We start from the raw sequence: 22,873 nt of genomic DNA on the forward strand, positions 1-22,873 counted from the left end.
AAATGTGAGCCAACAATGTGTGGCAGCAGCCAAAAAAAGCCACTGCAATCCTAGGCTGCATCAACAGAAGGATAGAATCCAAATCATGTGAAGTATTGGTTCCAGTTTATAATGCCTTGATAAAACCACCCTTGGAATAGGGCATTGATGGCGAACCCTTTTGGCACCAAGTGCTCTTGTCAGGGATGCAATCTGGAAGAGGAGTTGACCAGTGTGCATGTTGGTCCATACATGTGCACCAGGCAGCTCCTCTTCCAGTTCCTGGCACTGCCGCGCATGTAAAGGCCAGCTGATTGTCGTGCTCACATGCACACAAGAAACCTGGAAGAGCAACGGGCAAGGCCACGCGTGCCAGTCGACATGGCTTTGCGTTCCACTTAACCCAAGCTAAGAATCTGAAGCAGAGGGCACCATTTCCCCTCCTGGGGCCTCTGTGCATCCCATTTTTGGCCTCCCCAGTCCCCAGAAGTACTGTGCCGGCCAAAAGCTTTGGTCTTACTTTGCAGTTTCAGTCCATGGGGCTTGTGAGGGTAAGCCCTGTGCTCAGCTGGTGGGTGAGGGCTGGCAAGTGGGCGGGGTGATTTGGGCAGGGCAGCCTCATGGTCCCACGTTGGCTGGATTAATGGCTTCAGTGGCCTGTATCCGGCTCGTGGGATGTAGTTTGAGGACCCCTGGTATAGGGTCTCCTTCTTGAGCGGGGGGTTGGACTAGAAGACCTCAAAGATCCTTTCCAACCCTTTTATTTTGTTATAAGTTCTGTTATGGGTACATATGTTTAGCATGCTAAATACCTATTGGAACATGCTGATTTACACTGTGATATTATCATACTTACACATTGGATTATATACCCTGTGAGGAAGACTTGGGTTCTTTTGTCATAATAATTATCTGATAATTAATACCGATAAATCAAGTTCAAAAGTTATGGTCTTTGGGAAATGACATCGTAGCCATAGATGGTCAGCCAATAGAGCAAGTGATACTTTTCCTTTCCTGGGGTTGTTTTCTCTGAGACTGAATCTTGGCTCGCTCATCATCAAAGGAGCTCAGTTAGATCAAAGACATGAATGAAAGTGGTGCTTAAATGAAAACCTCATAGCTCTCCAGTTTCCTCAGCCCCAATTATTGAAGTATATGAGGCCAAGGTTTCCCCCCTTCTTACATCAATCTGATGTTTGGGGCTTCAGAGAGAAACCACCAGCAGAACCAACCCAATCACAGCCTCCGAGGAGTATCTTGGGGTGGACAAAAGGACTCCAGCTGCTGCCCCTCAGAGCTGATTTGGGAATTTAAACAATTTCTACTTTGTCTAAAATCAGAAAATATGAATATTGGCATAAAATTTAATCCATGGAAACTGACAGACTCTGAAAATTGTGAATGTTAGAAAAGACAAAACTTCAATTAAAGACCAATCTTGGATTCTACTACAGACAAATTGTATGAGGAACTGAGGTCTCCCTGTTTCTTGTACAACTGGAGAAGAAGCTAAAAAGATTCCTCCACAAAGAATCTGGGCCGTAGAAGCATTAAAATATGCAGCAATGCTCAAAAATTATAGTAGGCCCTTTATTGGAATAGAATACTTCAGTTGGCATTTGCACATGTTAATCTAATTGCAATAAATTGTAGGGGTGAGATACAGTAATATGACTTACATTGTTTATAGTTTTTTAATTTATTTATTATTTTCCACTTTTTAAATACAATCTTGCTAATATTCTCTCTTTAATATTTTAAACAATGTCTAATTAACAAATTATTCTAATGCCTTCATGAAAACAAGATTGGATTTATTAAAATATAATACTTTGGACTTGGTCTGACCCCAAATATAACACAGCATTCTTCATTGTGCAAGGTTTTTGAATGCAGCTCAGAATCTGATAAATCCAGTGAAACTCTGAAGACGAAGCTATGGATTATCAGCTTTTATTTCTGCAGAAAGCAAAAGACTGGATGACCTTTTTGTCTCCCACCTTAACAGAGCAGGCAGAGAGAGAAAAACAGGCATGTGCCAAAAACTTTTCCAAACATCTTATAGTTTGCAAAGAACGTCATTGCTATAGAAACATAATTTGATATCACACAAATGTCATGATTTTTGTCAGCGCTCTGAAAACCATAGACTGTAGAAGGGAAAAGAAATCCATTTTCGGGAGTATAACTCATAGCTTTGTTAGGGAATGCTGAACAGACATTTTAAGGTACAAGCAAGGCTACTTGGCAGATTCCACATTTTACTTTTCACAAGACGTTACTTTGCTAGGCTAAGCTTGGCAATTCGCCTAGAGGTTTTATCTAAGTAGTTGGCACCTTAGGTTACAATGGAGCTTCTCTCAACAGCAATTTAACAAAAGCTGAATTAGGTTACACTCTGTGTATGCTCTAATGCAGTGATGGCAAAACTTTTAGAGATTGAATGCCCAAACTGCAACCCAAAACCCACTTATTTATCTTGGTGTGCAAACACGGCAATTTAACCTGAATAATGAGGTTTTAGTTTACAAAAACAACTCATACATGATTAACGTCTTTTCTCTGAAAAAACCTCACAATAACAGCGCTTTCAATGATACAAACACTTTTTTATTGAAAGGTAAACATTTGCCTTTGGCATGCTTTTGATTAATCTGACTTTTGCTGTTGAATGCAAGCTAATAATTTTTCTAACCTTGACTCATACGTTGTAAGTTTGAGAGCAACACATGCAGCACTCAGGTCATTTGTTAGTCCAGGGGTGTCAAACTCAATTTTAATGAAGGCCCCATTGTGGTTGACCTCGGAGGCCATGGTGGGCACGGCCAGCTCCCACTTCTGCTGTGCTCACTCTCCTTGGTTGCCCATGGTGTGTGCAGGAGGTCAAAGTATGTGGGTCAGAGGGAGGCCCACTCCCTCTCCTTACGAGACCTAGCTTTGTAACCAAAGCATCCTCAGTAATAGGATGGGAGACCACCAGGAGAGGTCAGGAGGAGAAGACAAGGAGATGGTAAAAGGCAACAGGGCTGTTGGTGATCAAGTGCTAAGGCAGGATTTACCTCACACTCTCACCCTCTCTCATTATAATCTCCTTCCTTCCCTTCTTTTTCCTTCCCTCTTCATTCTTTCTTCCCCTCTTTCCTTCTTTTTGCTTCCTTGCTCTCTTCTCCTCTTTCTGTCTTTTTCTTTGTCTTTCCTATCCCTTCTTAGATGCAACAATGCAAAAGGGGAAACATTCCTTGCCTTGTGATCAAATGGCACTTTTGCTAGTAGTTTGTGGCCACTGAAAAGACTGAGAACAAACCAGGCTCAGTTTATTCCATGCTTGCATTTCATGGGGACAGACTACAGGACAGCAAAACTGTCAAAATGATGGCTCTGGTAGTTGATCAGAGCTCCTATGTTTTTTATGTACAACAGCTTTAACATTTAAGAGCAGAGCAAAGTTAGTTGCTTTTCTATTCATACATAATTATCCTTAAAAGAGCTCTTTTGTAGGGACCCTGCCATGGTCTAATTCAGACTGGAAATATAGCAAAGGAAACTATTTCCCCAATTGCTTTGTCTTTTCCCCCCCACTGGAAACAGCTGTTTGCAACCCACAAGGAGGGGTTACTTTCGTAAGAGCTCAGAATTCAAGGATACCAATGTGCCCATGACCACCACCATATGGATTCGTAACTGGCTGACCAACCGCACTCAACGTGTAGTCCTCAATGGAACTGCATCTACATGGAGGGAGGTATGCAGTGGAGTACCCCAAGGCTCTGTTTTGGGCCTACTACTCTTCAACATCTTCATCAATGATTTGGATGAGGGAATAAATGGGGAACTCATCAAATTTGCAGATGACACCAAGCTGGTAGAAATAGCCAACACTCCAGAAGATAGGCTAAAGATACAGAAGGATCTTGACAAACTTGAACATTGGGCACTAATAAAATGAAATTCAATGGTGAAAAGAGTAAGGTTCTACATTTAGGCAACAAAAACGAAATGCACAGGTACAGTATAGGTGGTACCTTGCTCAACAGTAGTAACTGTGAAAGGGATCTTGGAGTCCTAGTGGACAACCATTTAAATATGAGCCAGCAGTGTGCAGCAGCTGCAAAAAAAGCCAACACGGTTCTAGGCTGCATCAACAGAGGGATAGAATCAAGATCACGTGAAGTGTTAATACCACTTTATAATGCCTTGGTAAGGCCACACTTGGAATACTGCATTCAGTTTTGGTCACCATGATGTAAAAAAGATGTGGAGACTCTAGAAAGAGTGCAGAGAAGAGCAACAAAGATGATTAGGGGACTGGAGACTAAAACATATGAAGAACGGTTGCAGGAACTGGGTATGTCTAGTTTAATAGAAAGAAGGACTAGGGGAGACATGATAGCAGTGTTCCAATATCTCAGGGGTTGCCACAAAGAAGAGGGAGTCAAACTATTTTCCAAGGCACCTGAGGGTAGAACAAGAAACAATGGGTGGGAACTAATCAAGGAGAGAAGCAACTTAGAACTGAGGAGAAACTTCCTGACAGTTAGAACAATTAATCAGTGGAACAGCTTGCCTCCAGAAGTTGTGAATGCCCCAACACTGGAAGTCTTTAAGAAGATGTTGGATAGCCATTTGCCAGAAAGGTATAGGGTTTCCTGCCTGGGCAGGGGGTTGGACTAGAAGACCTCTAAGGTCCCTTCCAACTCTGCTATTGTATTGTATCTCAGGGTGGGGAAGGCCATGGGGGTCCTAGTGATAGAAGAGACCCTCAAGGCCTGCCCAACCCACTAAGATACCTCCTGCTTCTCCCTCCCTTCCTGCAACCAGGACTCACTTATTTTCCAAAAATAAGTCTCTGTCTCCTCTCTTGTTTCTCGGCTTCTTTGCCTTTGAAGAAGGGAGAGGAGAGTTGGCTGGGAAATGCTTTTTATGCCGAGAATGGATGCTCCTGGTGTTATAATATTATGCAGATTCAGATTCTACTTCCGTTTTCTGTGGACGACGGACATGTTGTCCACCGCTTGCTGTCCTGGTGGGCCCCCCCGACTCAGGGGGGACACAGGGTGCCTTGTAGGGGCGTCCTGCCGAAGGGGCGGCATGCTGGAGCCCCCTGGAACGGCGGCGGTCGCAGGGGGCTACCAGCTTTGCCCTAGGCATCGGGAGGCTTTGGGGGGGTGCCAAAAGCCATGCGCACCTTCGTCCTGAGGAGATCGGAAGAAAACGTTCCATGTGAAGGCAACAGCAGAAAGGCAGTGAGGGGGGAATTCCCCCGGGGTCTTTTTCCCACTTCTTTGAACAACTAAGTAAACAAGGATTAGCAGCTTCCCTAAGACTCTTTGATCTCGGCGAAGTGCTAAGATTGGAGAGGGGGGGTTTTCTCCCCCCCCTCTCGGAAAAGCGGCTTTAAACGATCTCTCTCTCGGAGGAGGGGGAGAGAACTGGGAAAAAACTCTTTGATATTCACTTCTTTCAAGCAATGGGGCAATGACTCTTTTGAACAATTGCGAAAGAAAGAAAGTGAACTGACCTAATAAGCTATGAATGGAATTTTTTTGAATGATTGTACTCCGATCTTCTGAGAGAGGGCTGAGCCAATATGGCGCTTCTTCCCCCGTTTCTGCTGCTGTTACAAATGAACTGTTGTCTTTGAAAAAATCTTCTGGGTTGGAAATATAAAACCCTGTAGAACCCTAGAGGAATCTCTTTATACAATCTTCCTTGGATTGGGGAAATTGACTATAACTAGAGGGGAGCTGTATTGAAGGCTGATATCCCACACTGGACCTTGTTTGCCTGTAGACCTCGCCTGACAGCACGCTCCTGTAGACACCATCTTTTCTGTCTAGACTTATAAACTCTCTCTGAACTTTATAATGCCTGCGAAAAAGGCCCCTATTCCTAAACCAGCATCAGCTCCATCTTCTTCTGTTTCAAGTCCTGTTCCACAACAAACACAATTATCTTCCTTTTTACAACCAAAAGCCTTTGAGGGGGAACAGCAGTCTCAAGAAATGTTTCAACAAATGTTCCAGACAATCTTAAAGGGACAGGACAAAATAAAAAAACAGCTGGCAGACTTAAGGGAAGAACTCAGAGAGAATAAACAACAGACTTTACAAAATAGCCAGAAAATAGATGCTCTGGAGGGGGGGGCTGTGGTGGTGGGAGAAGAGATGAAGGCTTTACAAAAAAAATGTTGGGATTGAGAATTATATGGAAAAAATGGAATTTGAAAGGATGTCTCTTTTTCTTAGATTTCAAAACGTACCTGAAATGGAAGGTGAAGACTTAAGGGAGATTATGACAACAATGTTAGCAGATTATATTAAAAGAGATAAGCAACAGCTAGGGTAGGATATGGATCTGATATATAGAATCAACGCAGCATAGGCCAGAACACATAATGTTCCAAGGGAAGTTCATGTTAAATTTTTTAGAAAGACCACAAGAGATGAGATTCTAGGAGTTCAAAGGGGGGGACCTTTAAGATACAAGGACAAAGAAATAACCATTCTGAAACAGATACCAAAAAGAATAAGAGATAAGAGGAAGAAATTCTTCTTTCTAACTGAAAAATTATATGGAAAAAATATCTGGTTTGGGTGGTTAATTCCAGAAGGCTTGTTGATTTTCTAGGAGGGGGGTAGAGTGAGAATTAATACAGTAGTGGAGGCAGAAGCCTTCATGGAAAAACACAAGAACCTCCTAGACGAAACAAGAGACACTGCACAAGATATGAAGGGGGGGAGGAGCCATGGCTCAGCCAACAGACAGGGGAGAAGAGACAGCAATGAGACTTAGGTCACAGAAATGATTTAAAAACACAGTGCAATTGTTAATATAATGAAATGGTTAGAAGTGATGTAAAGTAGGGTTGAAGATGTTAAAGAATTTGAAGTAAACCTAAACTACTAATACGTATGTAACAATGATATTTTGATATATATAAAATGAGAGAGAGAGATGTAAGACTCTGGGGAAGTACCACCTTCCGTATGACGTAGCTGTCAAAATTTTTCTCCACATTTATGTACCCCTTTCCCCAAAATATTTGAAAAAAACCAATAAAACTTTTTATTTAAAAAAAATTTAAAAATATTACGCAGATTCAGGCACCCATCTTCTTTTGCAGAGTCAGGGATCCAGAAACTTTCATTCTCAGGGGTGGGTGGGGAAAGTGGTTACCTGTAGGTCTCCTGCTCCTCCCCTCCCCACAACTACTTTCCACTTAGCTACTTAATGAGGCTTCTTTGTCTCAAGGAGCAGCAAATGGGGCCAGACAGAGACAGGCAATCCAAGTGTGTTTGGCAGAGAAAGCATACTTCAGCCAAGGCACCCAAACTGCTGCCAATGGTGTGGGCAACAGCTGAGCATGCAAATGGGGCCAGACAGAGACAGGGAGGGTAAGAGAGTAATGTGTGTGCGTGTGTGTGTCAGAGAAAGCGTGCTTCAGCCAGGGCACCCAAACTGGTGTGGCCGACACCTGAGCAGGGAGGCAGGGTGTGTGTGTACTTTCATCCCCATTCAAGCAGGGCCATTTATTTCCTCCCCAGCACAGTTGGGGCATGCAGGCTGCTGCCACCTAAGCACCGTGATTGCCCCCTCCCCAGCCAGCCAGCCAGCCAGCCAGCCAGCCCCACCTGACCTGCTCCCTGCCGGCTCCTGCAAAGTCTCGTCATTCTCCTTCTCCTCTTCTTCTTCGTGTGGTCGTCCTCCTCCGCCCAAGTGGCAGTGGGCTCCACAGGACAGCTTTTCATTTCTGCCCTGGGGTAGAAAACTCTGGTGGGCTGGAAGTGAGTGTGAATGGCCTGGCTCTCCAGTGCTTCCTGGTTCAGTTGGAGGCTTCCTTCAGCCTTCAAACAGTTGCAGGGCTTGTTTGGGGTCTTTTGCTTCCAGGTTGGTGCAAGAAGCACTGGGGGGGGGGCATTCACACTCACTTCCAGCTCGCCGGAGTTTCCTGCACAATGTGACACCACCCCCACTGCATACTCATGCGTCCCCCGCCCTGGCCCTTCACAAAGGCCCGAAAACCAGCTGACTGGCAGGAGGTGCGCCTGTATGTGGATGCTAGTGGAGCTGGGCTGGGGTGGTTGGCGTGCCAGGAGAGGACGCTCTGCATGCCACAGGTTCCCCATCATGGCTCTAATCCTTTCAATTGCTTTTTCAGATCAATTATTTTAGAGCTTCAGAGGCTCTGAGTGATAAAAGTCGATTTCATTTTTTCCATCGGATGCTCCCCAAAGAAGGAATCCAATACCCAGCAATTGTCCAGCTGCTCCTCCACTTCAGATGGACCCTGATTGGCCTCTTTGCTTCAGGCACAGAAAAGGGAGAGAATTTCATGAGGATTTTTCCTCCTGTGCTTGTCAGGAATGGAATTTGTGTGGTTCTATCACAACTGTTCTCAACAACTGGATATACTGCATACCTCAGGGATTCCCTCTCTAAGTGGAGACAAGTCAAAGTCTTTGTTCACTTCATGGAATTTGATTCCATTTGGGACAGAATTCTTCCTTTCCATTTAACACTTATGCGTCTCCCAGGACCCATTGGGGGGAAAGTCTGGATCCTCACAAATTTTGCAGCATATCAAATAAAAAAGCGCAGACTTCTCAAATACATCCATAGTATTTGGAACTTTAGTTATCTGGGAAAAGAAAGGCCAAAAGATTCTGCCTTTAAACCACATTTCTTTGTGGAAGTAAAGTTTCAAAATCATTATTTTCTTTGTTCTCTTTCAAAGAATGTCTTTTCTGTCAAAGGCCGCAGAAGATGCACCCAGAAAGCCCCACTGGAGACCCAGAGGAAAAGGGACAGATTAAGGGCCCAAAATGACTACCACGATTACAGTGTCACAAAGACTCTGGCTCAGGTCCTGAATGCTGCATATTCCTCCAGATCGAGGAGGAGAAGGAAGAAGGGAGAAAAGATGTTGGGGTCTCCAAGGCTGCAGTCATGGCAGGTAAGGGGGTCCCGATATGGATCCATTAGATCCTTTGGAGGAGGAATCCAGAGGAGAAGGAGGGGAACCATTTCAACAGATCTGCCCAATTTAATTACTCAGGGAATTAATGGTTCCAAAGAGTAGATACCATGGCATTTTTATATTTAGCACTGCTAATTGGAAAATGCTGTATTCTATTTAAAATAAATTCCCGTATTTGTGGGTTTGTAATTAGCCTGGTGGAATTCCACTTTTCCCCATTGCACGTGTGCAGCTGGAGAGGCAGCTAAGCCCCCTTATTCTCCTCCAATGAAAGGGAGCCTGGGGTGGATCTGGATGCTTTATTGGGAGAAGAGGGCAGGTGAACCTGAGGAGATGCAAAGAGTGGAAATCAAATAGAAAGACCAGATAGGCAGCATTAACTAACAGCCACCAAAGGAGCAGCTGGAACCTCTCCAGGGATGCTCCGTGTGAGGGAGGGAGGCAGTCTCCGGATGACCAGGGGTCTCGGTCACAACGGCTGATTCTGTCTCCTCCAAAGGCTGACAGAAAATGGAGTCTGGCTTCAGACCTTATAGTGAGGCTTATCTGCCCCCGGCCACTAGGTGGAGCTTGAGCAACAACAGCACAATAGTTACCGTATTTTTCAGACTATAAGATGCATCTTTTTCCCTCAAAAAAGAGGCTGAAAATCTGGGTGCATCGAATACAGCATTTTTTGCCTCCTGAAGCCCTGCCCCCTGCACCAAAATGGCAATGCATACCCTTATGGAGGCTTTCAGAGAACTCCTGGGGGCTGGGGAGGGCAGTAATGAGCAAAAAATGGGCCATTTTTGGGCTCCCCAACCCCCAGCAGCACTCTATAAGCCTCCATAAAGCTATGCATACAATTTCTTTGACAAAAAAGGGCTTGTTTTTGAGAAACAACGGGCCATTTTTTTGCTCATTTTTGCCCTCCCCCATTAGGAGCACTCTGCAAGCCCCCCCCCCCAGGCTGTTCTTGACTTTTTTTAAAAAAGGAGGACGTTTTCACAAAAACAGGCTGTTTTGGGGAGGTTTGCAGAGTGTAAAAACTTTTTTTCCCTGTTGGAAAGCTCTTTAACTGGTTGATGAGAATTGCATTGATCAGGTGCTTTGCCAGCAGAAACAAAGTCTGCAGATTGTCAGCGATTTCCTTCTCCAGTACATGGATAAATATACCTGGAAACATCTACCTACCTACCTACTCTCTCTCTCTCCTTCCTCCCTACTGTATTTCTCTCTTTATCTCTTTTTATTTCTCTCTCTCTATCCCTCTACCTACCTACCTTCCCTCTCTCTCTCTATCCCTACCTACCTACTGTGTTTCTCTCTCTTTCTCTCCCTCTACCTACCTACTTTTTTAAAAAAAAAGCCTCCTCAAAACCTTGGTGCATGTTATATCTGGTGCATCTTATACTCTGAAAAATACAGTACATGTTGTGGCATGACAACCTTTATAAATTAGGAGGAGACCCTGAGACCATCTAGCCCAACCCCTCCTCTCTGCAGGAATCCCAGTTCAAGCTTCTCTGACTGATGGCTGCTCAGTCTTTGCTCTCAGACCATCCATGAAGAGGAGACTGAACTTCTCTGCTTTACTGGCTCAGCTCTAAAACAGCTCATCCTTTTATCATATTTTTTCTCTCATTCAATTAAAATCTCCTCTCTTGTAACTGAATTCACTTTTTCCATGTCTGACACTCTGGAATAAGAGTGAGGGGATCTTACACTCATGTGTAACAGGAGTCAGTTATTGGAAGAGGGTTCTATCCAGTGGTTGGATTCAAATCTTTTTACTCCTGGTTCTGTGGGCATGGCTCGGTGGTCATGTGACTGGGTGGGTGTGGCTTGGTGGTCATGTGACTGGGTGGGCGTGGCTTGGTGGTCATGTGACTGGGTGGGCGTGGCTTGGTGGTCATGTAATTGGGTGGGTGTAGCCAACTTGAAATCACTCATGACAAGGGGTACCTTGCCTGGCCTCTCCTTGCGTCAACAAGATACAATTTCCCTGTCTATTTATTTACTACTAATGAACATCCAAAATACACAATTTAATCCTATGTATAAATACCATATGTGTACATACATATTACAAGGTATAGTGTGTGTATAGGCACATAAAAAGATACATTATCTACTTTATACACTGTATGTGTATGTACACACACACACATACACAGCTCTTCTAAAACTATACACATTCAACCTCACTTATTGCGTTTGGAAAAACACACCCAGTCCACTTTCTGGCACACATTTAACTATCACTTCTGCACATTAGAACATTACACAGGCCTTCAGATGTTCTTCCCTAGCCTGCACATGACTGTTAGAGCCAGGAGATGTCATGGATTGAGTAAAATGTGGCAAAGCTCACTTAACAACGCTCTTGCTTAGCAACCAAAATGTTGGGCTCAATTGTCATAAGTCAAGGACTGTCTCTGCCTTCCTCTGCATGGCAGCCTTGTCCAAGTAAACTCCTTCCCTTTTCTGGCAATTTTCCTCTCTGTTGGAGGCACCAAAATAATCCAGGGGATATAAGGTCTCCTGCTGGAGCAGGGGGTTGGACTAGATGGCTTCCAAGGTCCCTTCTGACCCTACTAGAGCAGGGCTTGGACTAGAAAATGACCTCCAAGATCCCTTCCAGCCGTTTTAAACATTGTTGTGCTGTTTGAAAGAGTCTTCTGAAGCCATGGTTTGTGTCCTTCCTTCCTCTCATTTTCTCTCTTTCCCTCCCTCCCTGTATCTATTGACCCATCCATCCAACTATATCTCATTCACTTCCTCCTCCCTCCCTCTCTTTTTGTTTCCCTTCCTTCCATAACTCCCTCTTTCTTTCTCTCTCTCCTTTCCTTTCTTTTCCTTTTCTTTCTTCTTCCTTTTCTTTCGTCTCTCTCTTTCTCTCTCTTTCTACCCCTTCCTATCCTCCTTCCAAAGCTAGGAGACCCACCTGAAACAAAAACTCCTTTGAATGAAACCGCCCATTTTACTCTCTCTTTCTCTCTCTCTGTCTCTGTCTCTGTCTCTCTCTCTCTCTCTCTCTCTTCCAACCAGCTCTGCGCCTCGCCTCATTGTTTGCTTTTAGTGGTGGGCCGGTGGCCGAAGTCCTTTTCAAGTGCCCGGCAGCATCCCTCGCATCCCAGGAAAGCCCAGCTGATTAACTTACTGGGATGTGCTTCGATCGGTGCCTCTTCTGCGCAGGCAAGCTTCTCTTTCTGGAGCAGGCAGAGAAGGGGGACTTGCAGGGATAAGTGTGTGTGTGTGTGTGTGTGTGAGAGAGAGAGAGAGAGAGAGAGACAGAGACAGAGAGACAGAGAGAGAGATAGTAAGAGCGAGAGAAATGGGGGGAAGAAAAAAGAAAAAGAGTGAGAGTGAGGAATCAGAAGCTTTTCAACCTTGTGGGCCGCCTGGGAGGAGGCTGAAATGGGGCGAGGGCCCCTTCCCATTTCCTCTCGATCTCCCTCCCTCTTCCCCAGGTTTTTCTTTCCTCCCATCCATTCTCTCCCCCATTCCTGAGAGCAAGACGGCTCTGCTTTGCCTGGGAGTTTTCTGGGCTCTGGAAGGGGCAGCAGGGGGGCGGGGGTTGGGTTCCCAAGAACTTCTTTGGGAGAAGCGTCATTCTGAAATCCGCATTGGGGGGCGTGTGCGTGGGGTGTCCACTGAGGGGCTTTTAGCTGGAGGCGCCTCTGGCCAGGGGGGAAATTGGAGTGGCTCGGAGGGATGATTGAAATCTGTTGGCTGAGCTGGTCAATCCCCACCCCACCCCCGGATGGACCTGGCTGAACTTTCCTCCCTCCTTCCGGTCACTGCGGAGCTGCTGCAGCCTCTCCCCCTACATGCTGTCCAGTTTTGGGCCCAGCCTGTTCTTCCCTGCAGTATTCGGGTGGGGGGGTTCCTCTGTTTGGGGGTAGAATTTGGCTGCAGAAACGCAAAGGGGTGGGCAGTTTTGGAGGGCCTGTTCACCCCTCCCCTTTTCCTCTCAGCCCTGCAAAACCAGAAATCTCCCCCCTCCAAGCAGCAACTGAGACTGTGCAGGGGGAGGGGGGGAGGAGAAGAAGATCTGAAAGATCCCAATTCTGGAAAGGAAATGGGAAAGAAGAAAATGATGAAAAACGGAGGGAATGGGAAGGGAAGAAAAAAGGAAAAGAGAAAGGAAAGGAAAGAGGGAAAAGGTGAAGAATGGCCGCTGCTGGAGTGGTCGGGAGCAGCCTGAGGTGGGCATTTGGGAGCAGGCCAAGACGAGCAGGAGGCCACGGCAAAGGCAGGCAAACAGGCTGGGTTGTGTGGCCACATGGTCGAGGCAAGGGAGCCAAAGAGCAGCTGCAGCTATGACTCTAAGGCCCAAGCCAAGGCCTGCGAGGCAAGTAGTGGTGGGGAGAGGTGTGGCCAGGCAGAATTTTTACTACAGGTTCACTTGAACCATACCGAACCGTCTGAATCCCACCACTGGCAGTATCCTCCCTTCCCCAACCGAGAGATTGTGTCAGTTGGAAAAGGGGTTCCCAAACTCCTCTTGATCTTCAGCTCTTCTCCTTGTTGTTTTTCCTCAAGGCTAAGAGCAGCTCCTTTTAACTCTTCCTTGGCTTCATTGTCCTTCCCTGAAGTTTTGTGCAAATTTTCCTCCACATGTGATGCCTGCAAGGGGACCTGGTCCTTGACTTGGGGTCTCCTCAAACCAGAACGTTCACTTCCTCAGATTCTTATGGCTGCATTTGCCTTCTTTCCATGAACATCTCCCAGCTGACTCAGATTCTGTTTCCAGTTAACTACGATTCTGAGATCATTTTAACAAACATGCATATCAAATTTGGTATCCTTCATGTTTTAATTAGAATCTTTCCCAACAACTGCTTTCCATTCCCCAAAGTTATAGGATGTCCTGTAAATGCAAACAGAACTCTTAAGACTTATTTTCCAGTTAAATATGACAAGTCCATTTCCCAATCTCCGTCAATCTTCTTGAAAGAATCCATTTCATCAGTCATCCATTCGGTCCACTTTAAGTCTTCAGGGTCCATGGCCTCTCCAGCCATCTCCAAGCAGCTTGCCTTCAAACCAGACTCCTCCTTCAGGGATGCCAGCAGCAAATTAAATTCCAGTCCATCCATCCAATTCATCCTATTCAACAATTGTTGCTTGCTTCTGATTATCGCCTTTAAGTTGATTTAAAACCATTGTTATTTTATCAAACTTTTAAAATGAAGTTTCAAATAAGGCTTCTAAGTTGAAAGACATTATATTCTTTAAATCACATCAAATTAGCTTACTCTAAGATCCTATTAATTACCATATTAATGACAACATAGAATAATTGATGACCAAAGGCAAATTTGAATCCATCACTTTTAGGTTTCATAAGAAAGATTTAAAAGGGTTAAAAATTATTTGAGTATCATTTTGAAGACAGTTTTTATCCACTTCGTTATCATACCACCCACCCCTCAGGTTTCTAATCCTATCGCAAAATTATTTCTGAGTCCTTTACTGAAATCCAGTTCTATCACCAGAGTTCCCATAATCTATTTAGAAACTAATGATGTGTGAGAATGATTTTTGGGATGAGGGGAAGAGAGGCTGCCTAGGTAAGGATCAAATAAGAGGGGAGAATCCTGCAGCTGCATAATGGGAGAGAAAGAAACTCAGAAAGGATCCTCGATAACTTTTCAGACTGAGAAAAGAGCTGGTGGGATATTTGTTCTTTCAGATCTGCAAAAAATTTGTTTTAATGTCGTATTACAATCAAGTAGAATTAGCACATTTAGAGATGTTTTCCATCAGGATGACCAGGGAGAAGATTAGCCTGACAACTTTCTTCTTGATCAACCCATGCTTTCTGGGAAACCTGTTATTTTCAAAGAGTTTATGGATCATCTTTTTTTTCTCTGTTCATTTTATTTGTCATCTGCTCTAGAATGTTCCCTATAATTGACCAATTGTGTCAATTACATTTTCTCTATATTTTGTCAATATATGACTGGCAAATTTTTCTCAAACTTTTTCATTCACTTAGGAAGAGACTGGGAGTATTTGTACCCTATTTAACCATATTTGGAGATTAGGCAACTGTAGAAGAAAGAGTCAATGTGGGATAAGAAACAAAGTTTTCTGCTTTTGAAATTCCTGGATGTTCCCATTCCAGTTTCATCCCTTTCTGGAGAAGAATGAATTTTGGAATATTTCCCATTATAAACTATACTTGGACCAAAATGGAGAGATAAAAGCTGATCTGTACATTTTGGGCTACTTGGTTCTCCCCAAGGAGAATGTTCTGAAAGAGACTCTGGCGTATTTTCAAAAAGAGAGAATTTCTGTCGACCAAGATGCTCTTTCACAGCTGAAATTGCTCAATAAGGTGAGATGAATGTTGGTGTCTTTTCTCTGTTTTCCAAAGCCTGAGGTCCCATTTCAAGTGGGCAAAGCCTAGAGTCTCCAGGGTGGTTGGCATCCCATGCCAGTTGGTGTTATCTAATGGAAGTTCTACAACAGATGGGACCTAAGTGGAGGGGCTTTGCCATGTTTTTTGGAAACTTTCAAGATCTTACTGGTCAGAAGTTTCTTTTTTCATCATATTAATTTCATAATAAAAATCTAATGGCATAAATGTTTCCTAAATCTTTTACAATAAATTTTATTATCAGTTTTAATATGAATATATCATCATATGTACATCTTTTTTCAATTCCATCCCTCCTGACTTTATTAGTAGAAAAGTACTTTATTGTAATGTTAAATGCCAAAAGCAAAAGGGAGGAACTAAATGAAGAATGTGCCAGTAGTTATACCTCCTGCATCTTCTTAGTAGTAGTCAGGTATTTCTTATTTACTTGCATGAAGACCAGAGGCTATTTGGCTAATGTCAGTGTCTACCTCTATTTTCCATGAATGTTGACTACTAACACATTTTCTTTGGCATTCCTTGTTTTTCTGCTCAGTCCCTGCCTCAGTCCAACTGTGCGGGAAATTGTCATCCTGGATTTGTCAAGAGGGCTCGAGAAGGAGAGCCAGTTTGCTGCTATGACTGCCTTCCTTGTCCGGAGGGGACCTTCTCCACTCAGGAAGGTGGGTCACCCTGAGGAAAATGGGAGGCTTTGTGGAACTGGATCCATCCAGAACATTTTCATGAAAGTGCAAGTTAAAAGACACAAGCTCACCTTTTAACATTTTTAACATGAACAATTTCTTCTCTAAAAGGAAGTAAACCAAAAAGTCTTTGAAGGAGGGACTGGGAGGAGATGGGAGGAGGGGATGGCAGACTGGGCAAGCTTCACTAATAGCAGACAAAACATCTCTCCTGCTTTCTAGTCTGGATATGTGCTGCTAAGTTCACCTTTCTAGGAAGAACTGAGTTCTTTGAAACTTGATGAATTGTTTTAGGTCCACCTTCTGAAAGACCTTGCAATTCACTGTATGTTGGATCCTCCCCTTGAGGATCACTGAGAAGGAGTCACTGGTCCATAATGTGGTGCTGTGGAGAGTTATGGGGGCAACTCATTGCACAAATATTCTGCCAGTGATGTAGATCAATCAATCAGAGTAGAGCTGGAAAGGACCTTGGAGGTCTTCTAGTGCTACTCCCTGCTCAAGCAGGAGACCTGATACCATTTCAGACAAGTGACTGTCCAGTCTCTTCTTAAAAACATCCAATGTTGAAGCACCCACAACTTCTGGAGGCCAGCTGTTCCACTGGTTAATTGTTGTCACTGTTAGGAAATTTCTCCTGAATTCCATATAGCTTCCAGATGTTACAAGATACTGTAGGTATCCTCTAAGTCCAGTATATTAATTGCCATGTGGCAAGACTCTAAATATTTGTATGAAAAGATGATATGATTCATGATTAATCTGTAATAATGTAGCTTCCTATGAATTACATTACACATTACACCAGAAATAATTAACATCCTAGGACTTTCCTCAACGTCATATACTTAGCTACTAAAAAAAATTACATCCTTCTTATGCTATTTTCAATGCAAAATAAAAGGAACGAAATATTAAAGAAAATTGATTTTTGGTTTCTCAGATGCAGAAAAATGCACCAAATGTCCAGATGATAAATATCCAAATGAGGCCAGAGTCCAATGTGTCCCCAAAGTTATAGCCTTCCTGTCTTATGAAAAACATCTGGGCATCATCCTGGTCTCTTTTACCCTGCTCTTGTTCCTAACTACAGTCCTTGTATTAATTATCTTCATTAAATATGGAGAAACTCCCATTGTCAAAGCCAACAACCGGGACCTCTCCTACATCCTCCTGGTCTCCCTCCTGCTTTGCTTCTTGTCTCCTTCTCTCTTCATTGGTCAACCAGGGAAAGCCACCTGCCTTCTCCGACAAACGGTTTTCAGCATCATCTTCTCAGTTGCTGTTTCTTCTCTGTTGGCCAAAACCATCACGGTGGTGCTGGCTTTCTTGGCCACAAAACCAGGAAACCGAGTGAAGAGATGGTTGGGGAAGAGCTTGGCCAACTCCATCATCCTTTCTTCTTCTGCTGTCCAAATTATCATCTGCTCCATCTGGCTGGGAGTTTCTCCCCCCTTCCCTGACTCTGACCTCCACTCCCAGCCTGGAGAGATCATCCTGCAATGCAACGAAGGGGCTGTTGTCATGTTCTACGTCACCCTCAGCTACATGGGCTTCCTGGCTGCCATCTGCTTCACGGTGGCTTTCCTGGCCAGGAATCTGCCTGGGGCCTTCAACGAAGCCAAGCTGATCACCTTCAGCATGCTGGTCTTCTGCAGTGTCTGGGTGACTTTTGTGCCCACCTACCTGAGCACCAAAGGGAAATACATGGTGGCTGTTCAGGTCTTCTCCATCCTGGCCTCCAGTGCTGGGCTGCTGGGCTGCATCTTCATCCCCAAGTGCTACATTATCCTTCTGAGGCCAGACCTGAACACAAAGGAGCATCTCATAGCCAGAATAAATGTAAAAGCATGAGATATAATACCATTATGATATTGGAAGAATTGTTAAAGTTTATTTTATTTCAAAGGAGATATTCTTTCCATTTAGATAGTATGCAGGAGTCAAAGAAAATATTTACATGTTTCAAAATAGGAAATTATTGAATTGTTCTAGCTCCCTTCCCTTTCAACTTAATAAACCTTGCTGAAAGTCATTCAGCGGAATTTGCTGTTCAGCAACAGCTACTGAATTTGGCACCTTTAAAAATAATTCAGGCACTTGTTCCTACAGCTAAAAGTATATGTGTTTTTGTGTGTGTGTGTGTGTGAGAGAGAGAGAGAGCGCAGGAAAAGAGTTCAGGAGGAAGCTGTGGGAACCAAGAACCAGCATGGTTGCCTGATCCTCTCCCTGAGAATGCCAGAATGATGTGAAATGCCATGTTTGACTGGCTGTCAGATGGGGAGGGAAATCAAATATATAATTCTTTCTTGATTTCCTGATAAAATTTCCTTTGCAGAAAGTGTTCAGCAGAACAGCTGTGTGGAGATTTCAGTTTGGGATTTTTTTTATTTTGGTATGTACTTCACACCAAAATAATAAAAACAAAGTAAATAAAAAATGTGTAAAATTTCCACTGTATTTTTTTTCTTTGATCAACCAGATAATTAAAATAGCGGTTTTCACACCCTTTAATTTCCCACTCTACAATTTCTACCTAAAGCATTTTCTCTGGTCCTCTTCCAAGCTTGTCTTGTTTGTGAAGGGCTGGAGAAGATGCCCAGAGAAAGGGGACCTTGAGACTCTCCCCAGGAGGAGGTTGGAGGGATCCTGTCTAAAGGCAGCCGCATCATTGACCAGGTCACAAACCTTCAATGCTGCATAATATCCACCCAGGTCCAAGAAGGGGCTGAATTAGGGGGTGGGGGACTTTGAGGTTTCTAGGATGAGGCACCCATGGAAGCTCTTCTGCTCCCCATCACACAGATTGCTGATCAGTTGGTAATCAATGTTTAGGTCTATGAATGGCTCCTCATTGGGAATAGGATCCCTTTGCAATTTCATTTTAAGGAGGTAAGAAAAGATCTGATGGACCAGAAGAAGATCAGTCTAAGATTCACAGGGACCACACAGAGGCCTCTGGTTCTCCCACAAGCAGAAGAAGGCAGAGACTTATGGCTTTGCTCAACATGGAACAGACATTTTTGCACAATTTCACTTTCTTCCATCACACACCACAATATTAGGCACTCGGACATCTCACACTCTAGGAATCCCCAATTCTGGTATCCCAAATTAATCTGAGAAAATATTTCCAACTTTCACAGCCCCATTCAATAAGAACTAAGGTGGGATTGGAACTCAGGAGTCTCCTGGTGATTGGCCCAAAGTCCCCCAGGAAGTTTTCATGCCTAAGGGAGGATTAGAACTCGAGTCCCCTGGTGATTGGCTCCAAGTCGCCCCTTTGGCATTTATTTGAAGGTAAATAAATGTAAAAACATGAGATATTACACCATTATGATATTGGAAGAATTGTTAATGTTTCTTTTATTTGAAAGGAAATATTCTTTCCACTTAGATAGTAGGCAGGAGCCAAAGAAAATCAAATCTACTTTTTTCAGAATGGGAAATGATTGAATAGCTGTACTTCTTGTATCTCCCTATTCAACCCAATAAATCTTGCTAAAGAGAACTCTGTGAAAGTCATTCAGAGGAATGTAATAGTCAGCAACTACCAATGAACCAGACATCTTATGAAAAATAATTGAGGCACTTGTTCCTACTGACAGAAACTAAAAGTTTGTGTATGTGTGAGAGAGACTAAGATCCTAAGAGGTAAGATGGGAGTTGTAGGAGCCCTGCTCTAACTGTGTTGTTGGATCATCTCCATGAGAAGCCTTGGAATGGCAGAATGAGCTGGAATGCAGGGATTGACCTGCTCTCCATCACTATTATGTCCTTCTTTCTTGATTTCCTGATAAAACCCCTTTCACAGAAAGCATCGACCGGAACAGCTGTCTGAGGTTTCACTTTGGGTTTGTTATTATTTAAGTATCTACCTTTGAGAAATCCCCACTCTATTTTTTTCCTTCCTTATCCAGAGAATGAAAAGAGCAACAACTAACACTATTCCGGCCCTTTAATTTCCCACTCTATAATTTGTCCATAAAGCCTTTCCCTGCGTTCAATGCTGCCTATTCATCCAGGTCAAGAAGGGGAGGGGGAGTAACGGGGATGGGGCGGCACATCCAGGTTTCTAGCAAGAGGCACCCATGGAGAGTCTTCTGCTTTCCAACCACAGAGATTGTGGGTGGATCAGGAGTCAGCCTGGGGTTTCAGAATGGCTTCTGATTGTCACTCAGGTCACTTTGCAAATTCCATTTTAAGCCGGTAGAAAAGGTTTGATGGATTAGATTGAGGTCAGTCTAAAATCCATGCTGACCCCCAGATATCTCTGGTCTGCCCACAAGCATGGGGGAGGGACGTATCACTTGGCCCAACATGGAACCAGGTAGGGGTGGAATTCAGACAGTTCCCACGGGTTCCCTAAAGTGGGTTGTTAATTGTATGAGCTGTTCGGCCAACTGGCTGAATTGTCTTGGCCTGCCCCCCAACCCCCTCCTGAGGGGGTGTATCCCCCCCCATGAGAAAGCGACCTGTCTGAAGATCCCATGGACCTCTTTGGCTCAGGCAGTCCAGTTCCCCGGTGGCTCTCTCTCTATGCAAAGGGAAGGAATCACAGAAACTCTGCAGAGCCCAGAAGGGGGCTTCCTTGAACTTCGGGTTTGGGAGGGTCCAGAAAGGAGGAGGACCAATGGGAATTCTCCCTTCTGCAGCAGCATCGGTCTCCAGGCAGAGTCTCCCTCTACTTCACCCAGTGCAGGAGAGCCTTCCAAGCAGAGAAGAAGCCCCAGTAGGTTCTTCAGGCCAAGATCCCCACTCCCACTTTTCCCGCCTCTCCCTCTCCGCAGAATTGGCTTGCCTCCTTCAGCTGAAGCCCCAACGGACTCTGCCCAGAGACCGATAACACTCAAGAAAGGAGAATTCTCATTGGTGCTGCCGCTAGTTCTGGCCCGGCCCTCCCACCTCCGAAATCGGAGACAAAAGCTCCACACACCTTCTAGATTCCTCCTCTGGAGCTGGAAGCATCAGGCCGGGGCATACACGCAAGCGCTGCCGAGCCCAGAACGGACCTTCACACGACACAATGCCTGAGAAACACGGGATGTGCAGAGAAATGCAGGCTATAACCAGCGAATAGTGTTTCCCAGAATCCGGTGAAGCCCCAGCAGACCAATACAAATTCTCCCTTCTGTAGCGTCATCAGTCTCCGGGCACAATCGGGGTTGAGGGGTGGGAAATCGGAAGGGGCTGCTTCGTCCGGACATTCTGAGCAGGAGAGATGCTGTTTGAAGGAAGGAAATGGCGTTTTTCTTTGGTGAAGTGAAGCGGCGCCTTTCCCAAGAGAGCCCAGCGGAGGTTTCCCCGGGAAGGGGTGGGTGGGTGGAAGCTGGGGAGAGGATCCAGCAGGATTACATCCCTGAGGATCCTCTCCGCCTCTTCCTGGTTTACCTGAGGGCTTTCCGTAGCTTGCTTTCAGATTGGGGGGTTTCTGTGACCCCCAGGTCTTCCCTGGCTATGGGGTCCGCCTCCCCTCTTCTAATCCAGCACAGCGCCTCTTCTATGCATTCTTTCCAGAGTCTCAATATCTTTTTATAGTGTGGTGACCAAAACTGGATGAAGTACTCTAGGTGTGGTCTTACTTGGGCTTTACAGAGTGGTATTACTACCTCTCTTGATCTTGATTGTATCCCTCTGTTAATGCAACTTAGGATTGCATTGGCTTTTTTGCCTGCTGACGCACACTGTTGGCTTATATTTAATTGATTCTCCACTAAGACTCCAGGATTCCTCTCATAGTTACTACTATTAAGCCTGGTTTCACCCAGTCTATATGTGTACCTTTGGCTTTTCTTGCCTAAGTTTAAGACTTTACTTTTCTCTACTTTGAATTCCATTTTATTAGATCTCTCTTAGCTTGTTGAAGTCAGAACTCTCTTAAAGACTCCACTGTTAGCCTGCTTGAGCAGAGCTTGGACTAGAAGACCTCCAAGGTCCCTTCCAACTCTCTTAGACAGTTACAGTTGGTGAAGTTCCCTGTGCTTGATGAGGAATGCTTGGGGGGGGGGCTCCCCATAGGCTTAGAGCCAGAGGGGCTGAATGGGATGTTTGTTAGTGTCTTTATGGGGTGAGAGTCGGGTCTGGTGTGGTGTGGATGTGCTTGTCTGACCAGTGGGAGAGGCCATCTATGGGGTGGGATGGGGTAAATGCATGAAGGCAGGGGGAGGAAGCGAAAGTACAGGTAGATGTTAGGCATGGCCTCCTCCTTCTCTTGCTTCCCCCTGAGAGGCTCTGGAGCAGCAGGAGCTTCTGCCTGCCCCCGAGACCCTCCACCCAGCCCTGTCCTCCCGTTCTGTCCCCCTGCTCCCTCAGCCTTGCTGCCTCTGGGTTCTCTGCTCCTCTGAGGCCTCTCCTGGGGACCCCTGGGCTCCCCTTCAGCTTCTGGATGCTCTCTTCTCCCCTCCTCTCCTGCAGGCTGTTCAGCCCCCATCTGCTCAGCCCATTTGGCTGCTCGGTTCTGGCTCCCAGATCCAGCTGTGGTCAGACTCACCTGGCACACGAGGTAGCAAGTCAGTCCCCCACCTCCCTCCCTCCCTTCCCCCCCCAATCCTCCCTCCTCTCCTGGATAGACAGTTGGACACAGACTCCTTTGATGCTCTTTCTATGGAGATATCAGAAAGAAACATCCTCCCAATAACTGATAGGCATCCTGGCCATTCTGACACTGCTTAGCTCCAGTGGCTGCTTAAGGCCGAACAGACTTTGGTTGCAGCAATGGTGGCTCGATTCTCTGCAGCAGCACTGGGGATCCATGGGAAACATGTGATTAATCCACCATGGCTATTTTGCACACCTGATGTAGGAAACCCTTTTGCATTTCTGCTCCTTTGCCTTTTTGTATTTAATGACTTTGGG

At 44.9% G+C, this 22,873-nt stretch overlaps 1 protein-coding gene across 1 annotated transcript in view; it reads left to right on the forward strand.

Moving 5' to 3' along the window:
- Positions 1–17,872, forward strand: part of LOC309393751 (vomeronasal type-2 receptor 26-like) — a gene marked incomplete at both ends in the record, with an annotated part of 43,346 nt that extends 25,474 nt beyond the window's left edge. Inside the window, 2 exons of the mRNA XM_081956246.1 lie at positions 15,871–15,997; positions 16,962–17,872. Coding sequence (XP_081812372.1) covers positions 15,871–15,997; positions 16,962–17,872 — 1,038 coding nt within the window. The remainder of the gene's footprint in view (positions 1–15,870; positions 15,998–16,961) is intronic.
- Positions 17,873–22,873: the final 5,001 nt, after the last annotated feature.

This window comes from Natrix helvetica (assembly GCF_964273705.1).
Source record: "Natrix helvetica genome assembly, chromosome: 5".
NCBI lineage: Eukaryota > Metazoa > Chordata > Lepidosauria > Squamata > Natricidae > Natrix > Natrix helvetica.